Here is a 14,475-nt window from a genome sequence, read left to right as displayed (position 1 = left end):
TTCAGGTGTGTGCGAACACATGTCCGCTGCCGTCTAGACGTGGGTACACTAGCCTCTGCATTCGGGAGCTGGGTTTCCTGGGCAGGTTTGCTGAGCTTCTCATTGATGCATTTGGCTTCCTAGAAGAGACCCAGACAGATACTCTCGGTTGGTGATCATCTTGAAAGTTATTTAAGGTTCAAGGAATTTCCTTTGGAACCCTAAGCTTGTTTGTCCCCCACTAACCACGAGGCAGCAGGAGGAGGAGGCAGTCTGAACCTCCACCACCCATAGGCCCATTCTTAAATGGAGCCAGTAATTGAATGCTGTTAAGCAAAATTAATTTGCCTCCTGCAAGAAGGTTTCTGATGAATGAAAGGATTGCTAATTGGGGAGGGAGCCAGGCTACCCTCTGTGGTCATCAATATTTCATGACCATAGGCGGTGGCAGGAAGTTAGCTGTCCTGGCTCCTGACCTTGAGCAGTCGTGATGGTAAAACAAAGCCAGGGAGGTTGTATTTAAAGAGCCTGTGGGGAAAATCGAAGTGAAATCTGAATTTGCAAGATGCATCCATGTTCATTGAATTTTTGCCCTGAGCCAGTGGGTGGCTTCCCCGGTGGGACTCAGAGAGCCGCCTGAGACTAGTCCTAGTGGGGAGCGCAGCGCTGTCTGCCAGAGGCAGAGCTGAGATGTTTCATGATGGCTGGGGTGGGGTGGGGGGGCAGTCCTGACGTGTAGTGACTGCTGGTTTCTGTGGTGTCGCTATGCTCCTGCATGGCCAGTTGGAAGCTACTTGAACCCAGCACGGGGGAGCTATGCGGGTTTGCCCATGACCTGGAGCTGGAACCCCACCCTGCTGCGCCCCCAACCCCTGATTCTTCCTGGTGGTTGGGGGGCCTGCTGGGGGGGTGCATTTCCAGAAATGCAGATGTGCCCCGGGCCGTACCCACACATCAGACTTGGCCCCTGATGAGAGGGTGCCCAATGCCATATGCTTTCACACCAAGGAGTTAATGAGCCTTTATCTTGTTCTTTCTTCTCCCTAGCTGCTATTAACTTAGCCAAGCTGAAACTTTTCAGACATTATTACGTCTTGGTGAGTAAAACAGTCCTGAACCTGTAAATACGGAGTGGAGCCCACAGGCTTCTGAAGGGTCGGTGAGAGCAGAGATGGGCGCCCCTGGGGCTGTGTGGGTTTCCCTCCTCAGAACCAGACTGTGCCTTGGATGTGGGGGTTCGGTGTGAGAGCTGCTTTTCACAGCTCGTTTTAAATTTGGCTTTCCATCCTCAGAAAAGCAATACCTGCTTGATGTTTTTAAAAAGCAGCGTTGCAGAAACCCAGAAAACCCTTTATGGCCCCTTCCTCCTCCTGCCCTTGGTCACCACTGCCAGCAGTTTCATGCTGGTTTCTCCAGAGTCTCTTCCAGGCCTGGATGCTCCTTGATTTGTTTGGGTTTTTTTAAAATTCATTTACAGTTTTAAAAAAAAAATTCATTTACAGCCCTGGCTGGTGTGCCTCCGTGGATTGAGCGCGGCCCTGTGAACCAAAGGGTCGCCAGTTTGATTCCCTGTCAGGGCACAAGCCTGGGTTGCGGGACATGCAAGAGACAACCACACATTGATGCTTCGCTTCCTCCCTCCCCCTTCCTCTAAAAATAAATAAATAAAATCTTTAAAAAAGAATAAAATTCATTTATAAAAATAGGGTCACACCTTAAGACAGGACTGGTATGAACATAAAAAGTTCATACAAGCATTAAGCACCAAAGGCGAGACTTACTAAAAATTCAAGCACATAATTTCTTGGAATGTTTAAGGTATCGGTCTTCTAGGGTTTCTGGGTCATCTTCCATCTGTGCTTTTGGCAGTGACTTTCCCTTGGACATTTTTTCCTGCAAGTTGGCCACCTGGGCATGGTCCCAGTGAGCAGGCCACACTCAAGTGGCCCGCCTGCTGAGTCCTCAGCATGCGCTCCCTTGTTAGAGTCCTTAGTGTTACTGGGACTTCCTCTGTGCGGACCACGAATGTCCCAGCATCTGCCGAAGGCACTAAAAATCAGTGTTTTCCCTGTGTGGCTTTATTTCGCCACTACAGCTGGAAAACACTCCTCTAAGACGGGGAATTAAAACAAATACTGTCCTTTAGGGATTGAAGTTAATGGGTTATGTATGTGGATAGGGCAAGGGAGGGCTACTCGGGAGTTAAGAGCAACCGCACCAAAATGTTTTGTCCCTCCCATGGGTGTGGCCATTACCAATATTTTGGTCACCTAGAGAGCAAGGAGAAATCCTTTAAAGTGTAACTAGCAGAGAAGTCATCTCTCTGCCAAATTTATTATTAGCACTGTAAATGTCAAATAATTTTCTTCGGTTAGTTAATTTGAAAGCAAATTATTGGAAGAAAGTGGTGCCAAATTTCTGTGTTGATTTTTTCTTGTTTCTCACTTTGTGTAGATTGTGTGTTACATATACTTCACCAGGATCATTGCATTTTTCCTCAAATTTGCTGTCCCGTTCCAGTGGAAGTGGCTCTACCAGGTATGTTCCCAGGGGGGACGGTGCCGGAGGGTTGGTGTCTGGGGCTGTAACTCGAGACTGTTAAGAGTTTATCTGGCTGCCGCCAGGAGGACCTCCTGTCTCTTCTGGTCTGCAATTAAGATACTCTGTCCAGGAAAGCTGCTGGATGGCCTGAGAAATCAAGTAATTGCATTATTGATTTTAGTGTTTAATTTGGAAAGTCTTTGAAGAGGAAAGCCTTGGGCAGAGAGAGGAAGGTTTACTCTGTATAATTAAAACCCAGATGAGACGGGTCTTCTCCGTCCGCAAAGGGCTGAGAGCAGCTGAGAACCCAGACCGCCCTTCTTTGCCTGTTACTGTTACTTCGGTGACAAAGCATCTTTGCAATGTGCTGGACCTGGCCTCACGGCTAGGGCAAGCCGTCAGGGAAGTGGAGCCACTTTTCTTAACGTGCACACTTGGAGCCTTTGGCACTGCAGGAAGCTTGGGTGTATCGTGACCCTTAAGGGACAGTGTGAAGACTCCAGTTAAAGCAAGGGGTCTTTGGTGTCATCTCTAGGAGAAGGCCCCTACCCTAGCTGGGGCTTCAGCACACCTCCAGGCCAAGCGCTCTCCAGCAGTCAGCTCTGGGCTTTGAGGAGTGACCATGGAGTGTGGGTGGCCAGGGCAGGGGTGTTCCACTTGTCGGTTCCACTGCCCTCGGAAGAAGAGTGTTGCTCATCCCTTTGCTCGGGGTGTCTTCTGTCCACAGCTCCTGGATGAAACAGCCACGCTGGTGTTCTTTGTCCTCACTGGGTGTAAGTTCCGCCCAGCGTCAGATAACCCCTACCTACAGCTTTCTCAGGAAGAAGATGACTTGGAAATGGAATCTGTGTAAGAAACCTCCTTTCTCTCCTTGGCCCCTTTACTTGCTGAAGAGCAGCGCGGTGTGAATCGCAGCCGCCTCTCCACATGCTGTTGCTGCGGAGGCGGGGCCTCTGTTTTAGCAGAAGTGAGCAGACACCGCTCCTGGTGCCTGGGCTGCGGAGCTCAGGGCCGTGCTGGGCCCATTCACAACTACTGAGGTCAGACCAGCCCTCTTCCCATTGGGCTCTGCCATTGGGAGCCTGTGTCGATACGTGATCATCCGATTCCTCTGTGTCTGCAGTCATGGTTAAACGCCCTCCGTCATCACATGGCTGAGCGACTTCTCAGAGCTAGCCCAGCGCCTCGCCCTAAACCTGGGTGTGAAGATAGGCCTCTCTGAGCCACAGTGGAAGGGGCTCTGGGGTCCTGTTCGCTGGGAAAGGGGGATCGTTTTCTGGGGAAGTGAACGGGGATTGAGACTGTTTTGCTTGTTAGCTGATGCACTGTGATGGGCCTGGTCAGCTGGTCTTTGATGATTAGGCTGAGGCTGAGTTTCAAGTGTGCCACCTCCAGCGAGGCGGCCTTCTGATTTTTCCCAATTGAAAGGCTGAGCCCTGGCCCCCGCTGGGCTCCGCTGGGCCGTCAGGCAGGTCCGGCAGCAGGGGCCAGCTCTCTGTGCTCAGCTTCGCTGTGAGAACAGTAAACAGAAGGCCGATCCCGCTGCTGGGCTCCAAACAGCTCCTCCCTGTGCAGAGGAAGAAGTGCCTTTTTATAGATCTCGGAGGGACAGGCAGGAGAATCGTCAGGTGTGCCTTTTCTGGGAGGCATAGAGTCTGAGCAAGTGACCAAGGGTTGAAGAGACACAAATGAGAGTTAGTCTGGTGAGATGCAGCGCCCGGAAGGAGCCTGCGGTCTGGTGTCTCTGTCCTTGCTGGAGCCTCCGGCTTGGCCCCCACACGTGACGGCAGGGTGTCTCTGGAGCAGGCAGCGGGGGGCCAAATGGCCGCTTCACGGCGCCATCCACTGGCTGAGGTGTGCTCCACCGTGGCTGTACCAGTTGGCGGTCCCCCCAGTCACGTGGGGGTGTCTGTCCCCACATCCGGTCTGTCGGCCACTGCTTCTGCAAGTGTGGATGCCCTGCGAAGGTATTGTTGTCTCTTGGCAATATTTTGTTTTGGGTTTTGTTTCTCTTCGACAATATTGGGTGATAGTAGTAACCGTTTTAGCCAGAGGTCTGTGGTTGCTAGGTCAGAGGAGGAAAGGGAGAGGGACCACCAGTCTAGTGGGGACCAGAGGGGATGTTCTTTACTCTGCGGTGTCCTCGAGCTACCTCAGTCCGCACCTGTGCTGCAGGGTGAGAGTGCCCTGATCCACTGTTTTCAGTGGCTGCATGGGAGCCCCGCTGTGATGGTGAAGTGGGTGCTCTCTGGTGGCAGAAAGGCTACGCATGTCGCCGCTTGGGAGAGGGGCAAACCAAGTGGATGTTTTATTCAGGGTGGCGGCGCTCCTAGCGGGTGCTGGCCCGGGTTAGCCTGCGCAAAGGAGGCAAGGAGCTGAGTGAGGTTACGTGCCTTTACATGGGCAAGGAAGTCGTTCTGGTGTTTCTCTTGGCCTGAGAACTCCACCACTGAGAAAGCTCTGTGACTTTATGAGATGTGACAGGGCAGAACAGGCCTGAGGTGGAGACTCCAGCCCTCAGCCTGCCTCCGTGTTCACTGGCAGGTGAGCGCAAAGGCCAGTTGCAGCTTCTCAGGGCCCTTCCGAGCCCCGGGCTATCCTCTCCCTCTTCCACCTGGATGGGCTGTTCCTGGATGGCACCCCTTAAATCCTCCGCAAACAGCCCTGCCAGAGGCGAGCAGAGCCCTTGCCCGGGTGTCCGAGAAGGTGCTGAGCTCTCTGCCATCCGCACTGGAGGCGGTGTCCCGAAGAAGGGAGCTGGATCTGACCCGTATCCCAGAACAAGCGACAGTCCTTATGCCCCCCAGCGCAAACCCAAGTCTTCCTGCTGCATCCTGCTGCTGTCCCCCGAGCTCCGACCAGGGGGGTTCTGGGCAGTGTCTCTCGTGCCTGCTGTCACCTCCTCCGTCTGCAGCCGAGCTGAGGCAGTGGGTCTTGCCCCAGGGGGTGGGGCCGCCTGCAGGATGAGGGTGCATGCAGAGGTAACACTGACTTGCTGTCTTTTTCCTCCATCTTTCTTTTAACATCTCTCTTTGTACCAATTTTGGTAACAAAATTTGTCATAAAAGCAATTCAGCGTGTTAAGAAGTACTGGCTGCGATTTCAGCTCTCAGACTCCGCAGCTGCCTCCTAGGCTGTGCGAGTCCTGGGTGATCTGGATTATTCCCGTCTGGAGAAGTGAGGGCGGGAAGAAGCGTTTGCGGTGGGTTCAGGGCTGGGACTTGCCTCTGGGTTTCACCCCAGAATGCTGTCCTCAAGGCTGCCGGCCACCTCGGGCTACTTCCTGCATTCTTCCGAGTGGGCCGGCACCAGCAGTGGGCACGGGAGAATCGGAGACTCGTGGGAGTGTCTCTTAAACAGGCCACTCCGCGTTTCCAGTCCAGGAAACAATGCTTAGTTTGGCTTTAGTTTTTGGTTTAGTTTGATTAAAGAAATAGGTGTATCCATGGGCCACTGAGGCCCAAGCCACACGTGGTTGTGACAGATATGGCAGCAGGAACAGCGGGTGTCTGAAGCCCCATCTCCCTCTTGCAAATGTGCATGAGGCCCTTCGGGGTCCAAGCACAGGACTCAGGGCTGTCAGGAAAAGAGGGCTTGCCACGGAGGTGGAGAAGGAAGGCGGGAGGCAGCCTGGTCCATGTTCTCTCTTCGTCTCTGTCCACGCTCCCTGCTCCCTGTCCGGCATCTCTCTGCTCCACCTTTCTATCCACCCGCCGCACACATGCCTGTACTGATCCCACAGGGAGTGCGTCTGCCTGGCGTAGCTGCGGGATCCCTGGCTGCAGCCCAGCTCTCATGCTGTCGGCCCTTGAGGCCAGTGCCTTGCTGGAGGCAGGATAGCTTCTGCTGGAATGGGTGCTGGGCCGGCCGCGTGCCCTGTGGGCAGTTGTGGGGCATCAGCTGGAGCAGAAGCCCTGCCTTCGGGGACCTCCCAGTCTTCTGTAGGGACAGTGGGACAGTGCGTAGATGGTGCCAGGGACAAACAGAGAATAAAGCCCCTGCCCTGGGGAGGCACAGAAGGGAGGCAGAGACATATGCTCCCTGACATCCGTGCGGGCCTGGCCCAGCCTGCATGGACCAGGGCCTGGAATTGCAGAAAGCCTCTCTAGTGGTGGAAGAATCTGGGCCCAGGAGGTTCCTCACAGCGGTGGTGCTGCCCCATGACTCAATAGTGCTCCCTTGTGGCAGGTCACCGTACGTGTCCACAGTGGGCGGCTTTCTGTCTGAGTGTCGAGCACAGCGCACACAGTGGTCTCACAGCTGTGACTAGAGCATACACAGGCAGCATGAGAACTCATGGTGGCCATGGCAGAGATTAGCGTTGGCTACAACAGTCACAGCTGGGGGGTGTTGATTGGGCGCTTTGGGGAATCTCGTCTTTCCCCGGTGACCGTTCCGGGAAGTGGGAATTATTTATTGCACTGAAGCCCAGAGAGCTCGAATGACGTGGTGGAGGTCACACAGCCGGCCAGCCGGGGCGGTGCGGGGCGAACCCACTGCAGTCTGGTGCCGGAGCCGGTGCCCTGTACCGCTCCTGGCACCGCGCTGCAGTGAAGACGGGCTTACTGTGCTACTGACACGCTTCTCGTGGCTCTTTTCTCGTTCAGCGTGACGACATCCGGGGCGATGGAGAACGTGAAGAAAGTCAAGAAGGTGACCAACGGCTCGGCGGAGCCCCAGGGCGACTGGGAAGGCACCGCGTGACGCAGCTCCCGTGAGGCTGGCCCGTCCACAACGACGCTTAATTTATTGAGAGTGCTCCTGGCGAGGGAGGGCAGCCGGCCCTCCAGCAGTGACACGGGGCACGTGGCTGGGAGCAGAGTGCCAGGAAACCTAATTTTTTACTCTCTTTTGTGGAAACTCGTTCTGCAGCTGGTCGTAGGCAGCTGGAATTCTCCTTCAGGTGGGACGGTGGGGAGGGAGTATAGCCAGGAGGAGAATAAAAGGAAGACTTCGTTTTCATTTTTTTTTACATATATATATATATATATACATATATATATTTTTAAATTGGGAGCTCTTAGGGTATATGCCGTGTGACCCGTCCCTGCCCCCCCCCACCCCCACCTTGTGTAACACATGGAAAGGAGGGGTGGCGGGTGGGGAGGAGGGCGAGGCCTGTGTCTGCTGGTCACAGCACGAGGGCGCACAGAGGCGCAGAAGGGAGCGGGTCGCTGCTGCTTTAGGGGACAAAAATGAATATAGTTAGGTTATTTTAGAAAGCCAGCTCAAAACCCAATGTATATGTCGAGCCTGCCCCAGGACTTCTGTCCCTAAATGTGGCCTCACACCTTTGTCCCAGATTCTGAAAGTGACCAGCCCTCTGGGAGCCCGGTGGTCCTTTTAGAAAGGGCTTTGTGTCTGAGTGCTGTCCTGTCCCCGTCAGGGTCCTGGCCCGGGACACAGCCCAGCCCCGCTGGTGGAAGGCGGCAGCCGTGACCGAAGGGCACTCTGGTCTGAAGGACGGACAGAATGTGTTTCTAGCTCAGAAGGCATCCTGTAGGGTTCCCTCACGGACCCCGGAGCAGCGCCATCTCTCGTTTCCCCCTCTTCTCGTGGCTTGTGTTGGCTTCGTGGGGAAGCGGGAGGCACTTGCCTTCCAGAGCAGCCTGGGTCAGAAAAGTGGTGCGGAGGCAGCTCCTCCTCTTCGTAAAGCTTGCTCTGTGCACCGGAGGGCGTTTCTGAATGGGAAGTGAACGGAGACTGTCCCAGTCCTGCCCCAGGGGTGTGGGGGGAGGAAGGTGGGTGTGGTCGAAGCCTCCGTCTCAGGCAGGGGCCAGGCCTCTTGCAGGAACTCCTAGCAAGAGGGTCCTCCTAGTTCCCCAGCTGGGGCTGAGGGCAGGGTCTGAGGGCAGGGTCTGTGCGAGCTCAGAAGGCGCTGCGACCGAGGGCCCAGAGGGCTCTGTGATCGTTGCCCAGAGGGTTTGGTCACCCGGGCCTGAGACAGGAGACCCAAATGTGGCCCCGTCAAGAAGCTCCCTAATGCTCGGGGTGCCGGCTGCCTGGGTCCTTCCAGTGCCCACCTGTGTCGGGCCCCCTGGGGGATGGACAGTGACAGTCTCCGGTGGTGGCTTTCTTAGCTCCAGCTTGGAAGGGTCAGTCAGAAACTACAAGATTTGGGGGTGGCACTCAGTGTCCTAGATTTGGGAACCTGAAGTCTTTCCTCAGAACCAGTTGTTTCCCCTCCTGTGCTGTTCTCTCTTCTGCGCTGACGTGTGGGGCACGTGCTTTCTGAGCTCTTAGAGGTGCGGCCTGCCTGGCCCGACCTTCACAGAGGCCTGGTCCCGGCGACACGTGCAGTAGCGGCAGCGTCTTTCGGCTGTTGCTGCCGCCGCTCTGCAGGTGTTCCAGGGAGGGGTCACGTGTCTTCCTGTCTTCGGGACCAGGGAAACGCACCCACAGCATTAACTTAAGGGACCTTCTTCTTCTTCTTGTTTTGGACTTGGAGCTCTGTGACAGGGGAAGGAAGTTGCAGGGAGGACGGGAATCTTTTTAAAACTTGGCTTACCTGTGTCGGACAGCGCTGGCACTGCGGAGATGTGTCTCGGGCTGTGGGCGCCCCCACCCCGCCGCCCTTAGGGTGCTTCCCTCCGGGGACACGTTCGCTGTCCTCCGAGCTCGCGTCTTGACTTGGCCGCAGATTTCTTGGCAAGAACCAGTGTGATGAAACCTCTCCTACAGAACCTGTCCTCGGAGATGTCCTCACTTCACGTGCTGGAGCAAGGAATCCAGTGCGTGAGGAGCGAGGGCGGACAAGGCCGTGTGCGAGGAGAGCCCGCACCGCGCCCTCCCTGCACCTCTGCGCCGCTGCCCGCTCCTCTGTGGGCACGGGCTCGTGCCCACCTCTGGGAGCCTCTGGGCTTCCACACAGCCCCCGAGTGGCCGCGCCTTCACAGTCCTGAGCCCTCCGGACCAGAAGGCACAGCGGGGGCATGGCAGTGGTTTGGAATCAGGCTGGCCACAGCCTTCCCACCAAGCAGCTCATCCGCCATGTCCTGCGTGTGACTCAGGAGGTCCGAAATCAGGCCAGAGATTAGGAAAAATCAAGACCCAGCCCATTGTTGGGAAGGCAGGTGGTAGTTCCAGTTTTTATAAAATTACTTAAGTTCTCTGTCCTGTTCTGTAAAAATTTCTTCTCTTTCTCTATCACTTCATAGTCGTGACCAGTACTGAGCTCTCCTCTTGAGTCAAGATGACCGACTGGGGTCCAAAGCGCAGTAGTTCCACCAGCTCACAGCCCCTTCCTGCAGGCCCAGGTTCGGTCCCCACGGGCTCCGTGAGCCACAGTGTTCGAACGGTTAAGCTCTCCCAGGATCTCAGGTTGGGCAGGAAGGATGGGTGCATGCACATCATAGAGCCCTCGGTATTTATAGCTTCACTTTGTGCTCCGACTCCCTGTTCCTGCCCACGCGGAATATCCAGGCTTCCTTTGAGAAATCTTCCAGGGACTGGAGGCGCTGCTGGCTGTGAGATTTCAGGAAGTGAAGGCTTTGTTTCCCGTTGCTGAAGCGTGTGTCTTTTGTAGAGAATTACTTCTTGGACCACAAGAACAATCATTGATCTCTTAATCCTGGCTCTTAGCAGTGGCCAGAGACTCCATCAGCCTAGCTCTCACCCTACCCCCCAGGCTTTAAAATTTTAGTGCCTTTTAGTGCATGCGTTTCACGCTGGTGCGCTGGTGGCCCGTTCTGGGAGGAGAAGCTTGTTCTAGTGCAGAGGGTGGTTTCTCAGGTCCTGGCGTGAGTCAGTTCGGTTTTCTTTCAAGAGCCCACTTTAGAGTACAACTCCAGGGTTGTCCCTGTCCCGGACGTGTCCAGCAGCCAAGGTAGCACTCCGTCTCACCAGAAGTGCTTGTCATGTGATGGTCGCAGCAGGGGTCCCACCTCGTGTCACAGGATCACCACTCTCTTGTCCCACAGCCTGCCTCCCCCTCCCTCCTCCACTTCTCTTCGCCCCCACCTGCTCTGCCGCCCTCCCCTATCCATTCCACATAGGCTCAGTCTTGGGAATATGGGCTAAAGGCAATGGTGCATTGCAGCGTTTTCTCCCAGCAGCTCTGCGAAGGACGCATTTTCTAAGCTACGGAGAACTGTAGCAAGAGGGCACGTACTGATGTGTATATCATTGCTTTGGAACAGATAGGATGTTCTTCCCTGCGTTCGTTAAACTCTGTGTCTTGTTTCAGTACTTAAAAGAGTTTTCTACAAGGAGCCAGTCCTTTCAGACCAAGGAAGAGTGTAGAAGAGGCTGATTTGAATGGCAGGTGGCATCTGGCCACTTTCCCCGTTCTGAGACCACTGGACAGTCTGCGGAGGTTGCTAGCTCTGCGCCACACACCCCGCAGAGCAGCGGAGCACTTCGTGCTGCCCCGCTGCCGACCCTCCAAGGCAGCCAGCCGATCGCAGCCCACCTCACCCCTTCCACTGCACACCTCCCCCTTTGCTGCTCTCTAACCCAGGCCTGGCCTTTTACTGGGTTCAGAGTAGGCAGAGGCCAGGGTGCCTGTGGCCCGCTGCTTTCCGCCCATTAGGACTCACTAAGTGAACGGCTTCCCCACTGAGGAAGTTAGACTTTGACTCGATGCCTCTTGGCATGTCAAAAAGGCGTTCATCTGGAACACACCAGATGTTCCCAGAGACCTGCCCTGCGCTCCAGCTTCTGGAGGGTGTTTTGGCAGGAATCCTTTAGAGGAGATCCACCTGCATCGAGGTTCATGCTTGTCGCCACCTGGAATGTAGTTACTGATCGGCGAGTCGAACACCCCCAGATTCCCAGGGCGCTCAGTAGCCTGAGGCTGCAGCTGCGCCCTCCGTGCTCGGATCACCCCTGAAACGTAGGTGCGGTTTTCAGTGGCTCACTGCTGGCTCGTGGGACACGCACAGCCCCTGAGCCACCGTGGGAAGGAGTACGCTGAGGCAGGGACAGGAGGTGCTGCAGCAAGGACTGGGTTGTGCTGCACCAGGGGCCTGTTGGGGTTCTGGTGGCAGGAATCTGCAGCCCGGCCCTTTGGGAAGGGGGAGTGCCCGACAAAGTCAGTAAATGCCCCAGTGAGACAGAAGAACTAACCCACTCCTAAGACCGTCAGCTGCTTGTTGAGGCATGGCGTGAGGTTTTGTAGTAGGGAGCCCAACCGGACACGGGTGGGGGGTCAGCTTTTTTAGCATTTACGGTACTTACTAACCAAAGGATCCAGAAGTCCTGTTCACACAAGGGGGGTTTTGAAGCCTTGGAGTGTTTCCGATCATAAACTGGATTTGCCTAGTCACATGACCACCAAGAAGTCAGACACATCGAATCCAGAAGCAAGTCAGCACTTGGGGGAGAAAGCGTCTCGTGCGTAAGGTTTGCTTTCCAGTCAGCTTGGGTGCAGAAGGAGCTCTCGGTATTGTTTTCACACCGGTGGTGGTCATTGAAGAGCGTTTGTGTAAACCGAACGGCGGGGGGGGGGGGGGGGGGGGGGGGGGGGGGGGGGGGGGGGGGGGGGGGGGGGGGGGGGGGGGGGGGGGCGGGGGGGGGGGGGGGGGGTCTGCCGATCTGGGTGGTGTTTGGGACGGGCTGTCTCGCTGTGATGCAGACTGTAAAATAAAGATTCTGTGACGGAAACGTATGTTATCTCCAGTCACTCCAGCTGCCGTCTCTCCTCCACCGCCCGCTCCTAATTTTTTCTTTGTGATTTTTGTTCATTAAATTAGTTAACTGCCTCCCACCCGCTCCCACTGACAATAGTAACACCTACTAGAGAAATTTGTGGGTCTTAGATCTGTGGCAGCTGCTGTGGAAACTCGAGCGTGACTTCCGCCCCAGAGGCTGAATTTTGGAACAGACTGCACAGCAATTGCTGTTCACTGATGTCCTGCCTGCAGCGGGGGCGGGGGCTGCCTTCTGGGTCAGGAGTGGGGCGCGCAGCCAGTTGAGGGAGGCGACAGCGGAGACCTGGGGCGAAGCCCACACTGGGACAGGCTGACGCGCACCCCTTCTGCCAGCAGTTGGCAGATAGCCCTGCGAGACAGCCCACGTAGAGAACTCCAAGGTTTCAGACTCGGCGTTTTTAGGAGTCATCTGATCCCAAACTTCTTATTTTATTAGGAATGTTTTCAATTGCGGTGCAACTTACACACATACAGTTCACCCTTTGAAACGTGTGGCTGGATGAGTTGTGACACAGGCATGCGCAGTCTGTAGCCTCCACTGTAAGAGACATGGAACATTTCCATCCCCCACGGGTCCCCTTGTGCCCTGTCTGCGGCAGTACCACCCCCTGGCCACGCCCGCCACGCCACGGCTCCGGTTCCACACCACAGGGGAGCATGCTCCTCCAGAACCTCACGTGGGCACATGCCCCGCTGTGCCCGGTGTGTGCGGCCTCTTGCACACAGCACACTTTTTCTCTGGCCTGTCCATCCAGAGCACTGGCCGCAGAGCTTCGGACACTGGGATCTGGAGCAGCCTGTGAGGCACACCCCCAGGCCAGCCAGCTGGTATGCATCAGAGCCAAGGAGAGGGTCTGGGTGTCCTGACTCTGACCTGGTCGAGGGTCGGGTCAGGGGCTGGCCCCGTGTCGGCACAGCAAGGGCTCTTGGTCACCGCTCCCATGTTTGCAGTGTCAGACTGATCCTCAGCTCACCCTCGCCGGGGTTCGGAACGGAAGGGGCCTGGTGTCCCTCAGTGGCACACCTCCCCCAGCCGGTGCCTGACCGGAGGCTCCGCATCACCAAGGGTGTCTGTCTGGGATGAAGCAGAAGGAGCAGGGAGGGGGCGTTGTGAGAGCAGGTAGCCCCTGAGTCTGGCCGAACTCTGCAGCACGAGAGATCCTGAGGCAGCTTGGGAAGGGGACCCTCTAATCCAGTGCGCCTCACATTCAAGCAGGCATCAGAATGCCCTGGAGGGCCTGGGCCAGGACCACAGTTTGAGAACCACCCATGTGACCCAGCTTCCTTTTGGACTTCAGTCATTCAGCAAGACTGTGCCCTGGCTCCTGGCAGGGTGTAGTAGTGATGGATTGGAGGAGGGAGTGGAGGCAGCGGGGAGGGAGGGAGGGAGGAAGGGGTACCTGCCTGAACAGCTCCCCTCGATCAAGGCTGGCTTCCTCCCCGCAGCCTGGCTAGAGCTTCCCCAGTCAGAGATGCAGCCATCCCGACTGACCACGTGAGCTCACAGCCACAGAGCCGGCACCCTGGGGCCTGCTCCGGAGGCCTTAGGGAGGCCCTACCTGTGAGTTTGACCACAGCTCACTCACCTTTGGTTTCTTTAATGAAACAGCAGGGCCAGCCAAGTCAGGAGCGGACATCTGACCCAAATACGCCTCCCTGAGGGCAGCCAGCCGCCTCCTGCACCCCAGGACCGTCACCTAGCCCTCCCAGCGCCCACGTGGGCTCCCTCGCCATGGCAGCAGCCTTTGGGTGTCCTGCCCGTCACTAGGAATCTGTCGGGTCAGCAGGTGGGCAGCTGCACGTTCCCTCAGGCCACCCGAGGGAAGGAGCGTGAGGCTGGGGAAGGAGGTGTCAGGAAAAGACTGACTGCTTTGCGGACCCTGTGGGCCGGGGTCCGTCCTGGCTCTCCTGCCTGCAAAGCCGAAGGCCACTGGGGCGTTCTCGAGAATTCTCGGGGCCCCTCAGCCCTGGCCATCCCCCCATGTGAAGAAAAGCTGCCTCAGCACTTTGGGGGCCGAGGCTCGGGGCCGGTGTGACCCGCCCAGGAGCTGTGTGTGCCTCACACTACTGGCTCACGCCCGTGTTGCAAAGCGATGCTGACCTTCATCCCAGAGAGAGATCTGCTCGAGAAAACGTCAGCAGGAACCGAGCTTGAGGCTCCTTGTCAAAAGGAAACGTTCTAGCTTCTGTCCTGAGAACAGCGCCCCTCACTCAGGGCCTGGACACTCATCACAGAGGGCAGGAAGTGGCTCTGAACACACTGGGGTCCGCAGAGCTGCCAGCAGGGGTGGTGGGAGAACGATAT

General features: G+C 56.3%; 1 protein-coding gene across 3 annotated transcripts in view; it reads left to right on the top strand.

Annotated features, from left to right (window-relative positions):
* Positions 1-11,106, top strand: part of GPR107 (G protein-coupled receptor 107) — a 57,394-nt gene extending 46,288 nt beyond the window's left edge. For all 3 annotated transcript variants that reach the window (XM_024562064.4, XM_024562065.4, XM_045196770.3), the window contains exons 15-18: positions 1,027-1,076; positions 2,434-2,517; positions 3,248-3,369; positions 7,128-11,106. In XM_024562064.4, the coding sequence (XP_024417832.1) occupies positions 1,027-1,076; positions 2,434-2,517; positions 3,248-3,369; positions 7,128-7,224 (353 nt within the window). In that variant the 3' untranslated portion in view covers positions 7,225-11,106. The remainder of the gene's footprint in view (positions 1-1,026; positions 1,077-2,433; positions 2,518-3,247; positions 3,370-7,127) is intronic.
* The last annotated feature ends 3,369 nt before the right edge of the window (positions 11,107-14,475 follow it).

The sequence above is a fragment of the Desmodus rotundus genome, chromosome 1 (assembly GCF_022682495.2).
Source record: "Desmodus rotundus isolate HL8 chromosome 1, HLdesRot8A.1, whole genome shotgun sequence".
Lineage (NCBI taxonomy): Eukaryota > Metazoa > Chordata > Mammalia > Chiroptera > Phyllostomidae > Desmodus > Desmodus rotundus.
Note: the sequence above shows the minus strand (reverse complement) of the source record. Positions and strands in the feature narration are given on the sequence as shown.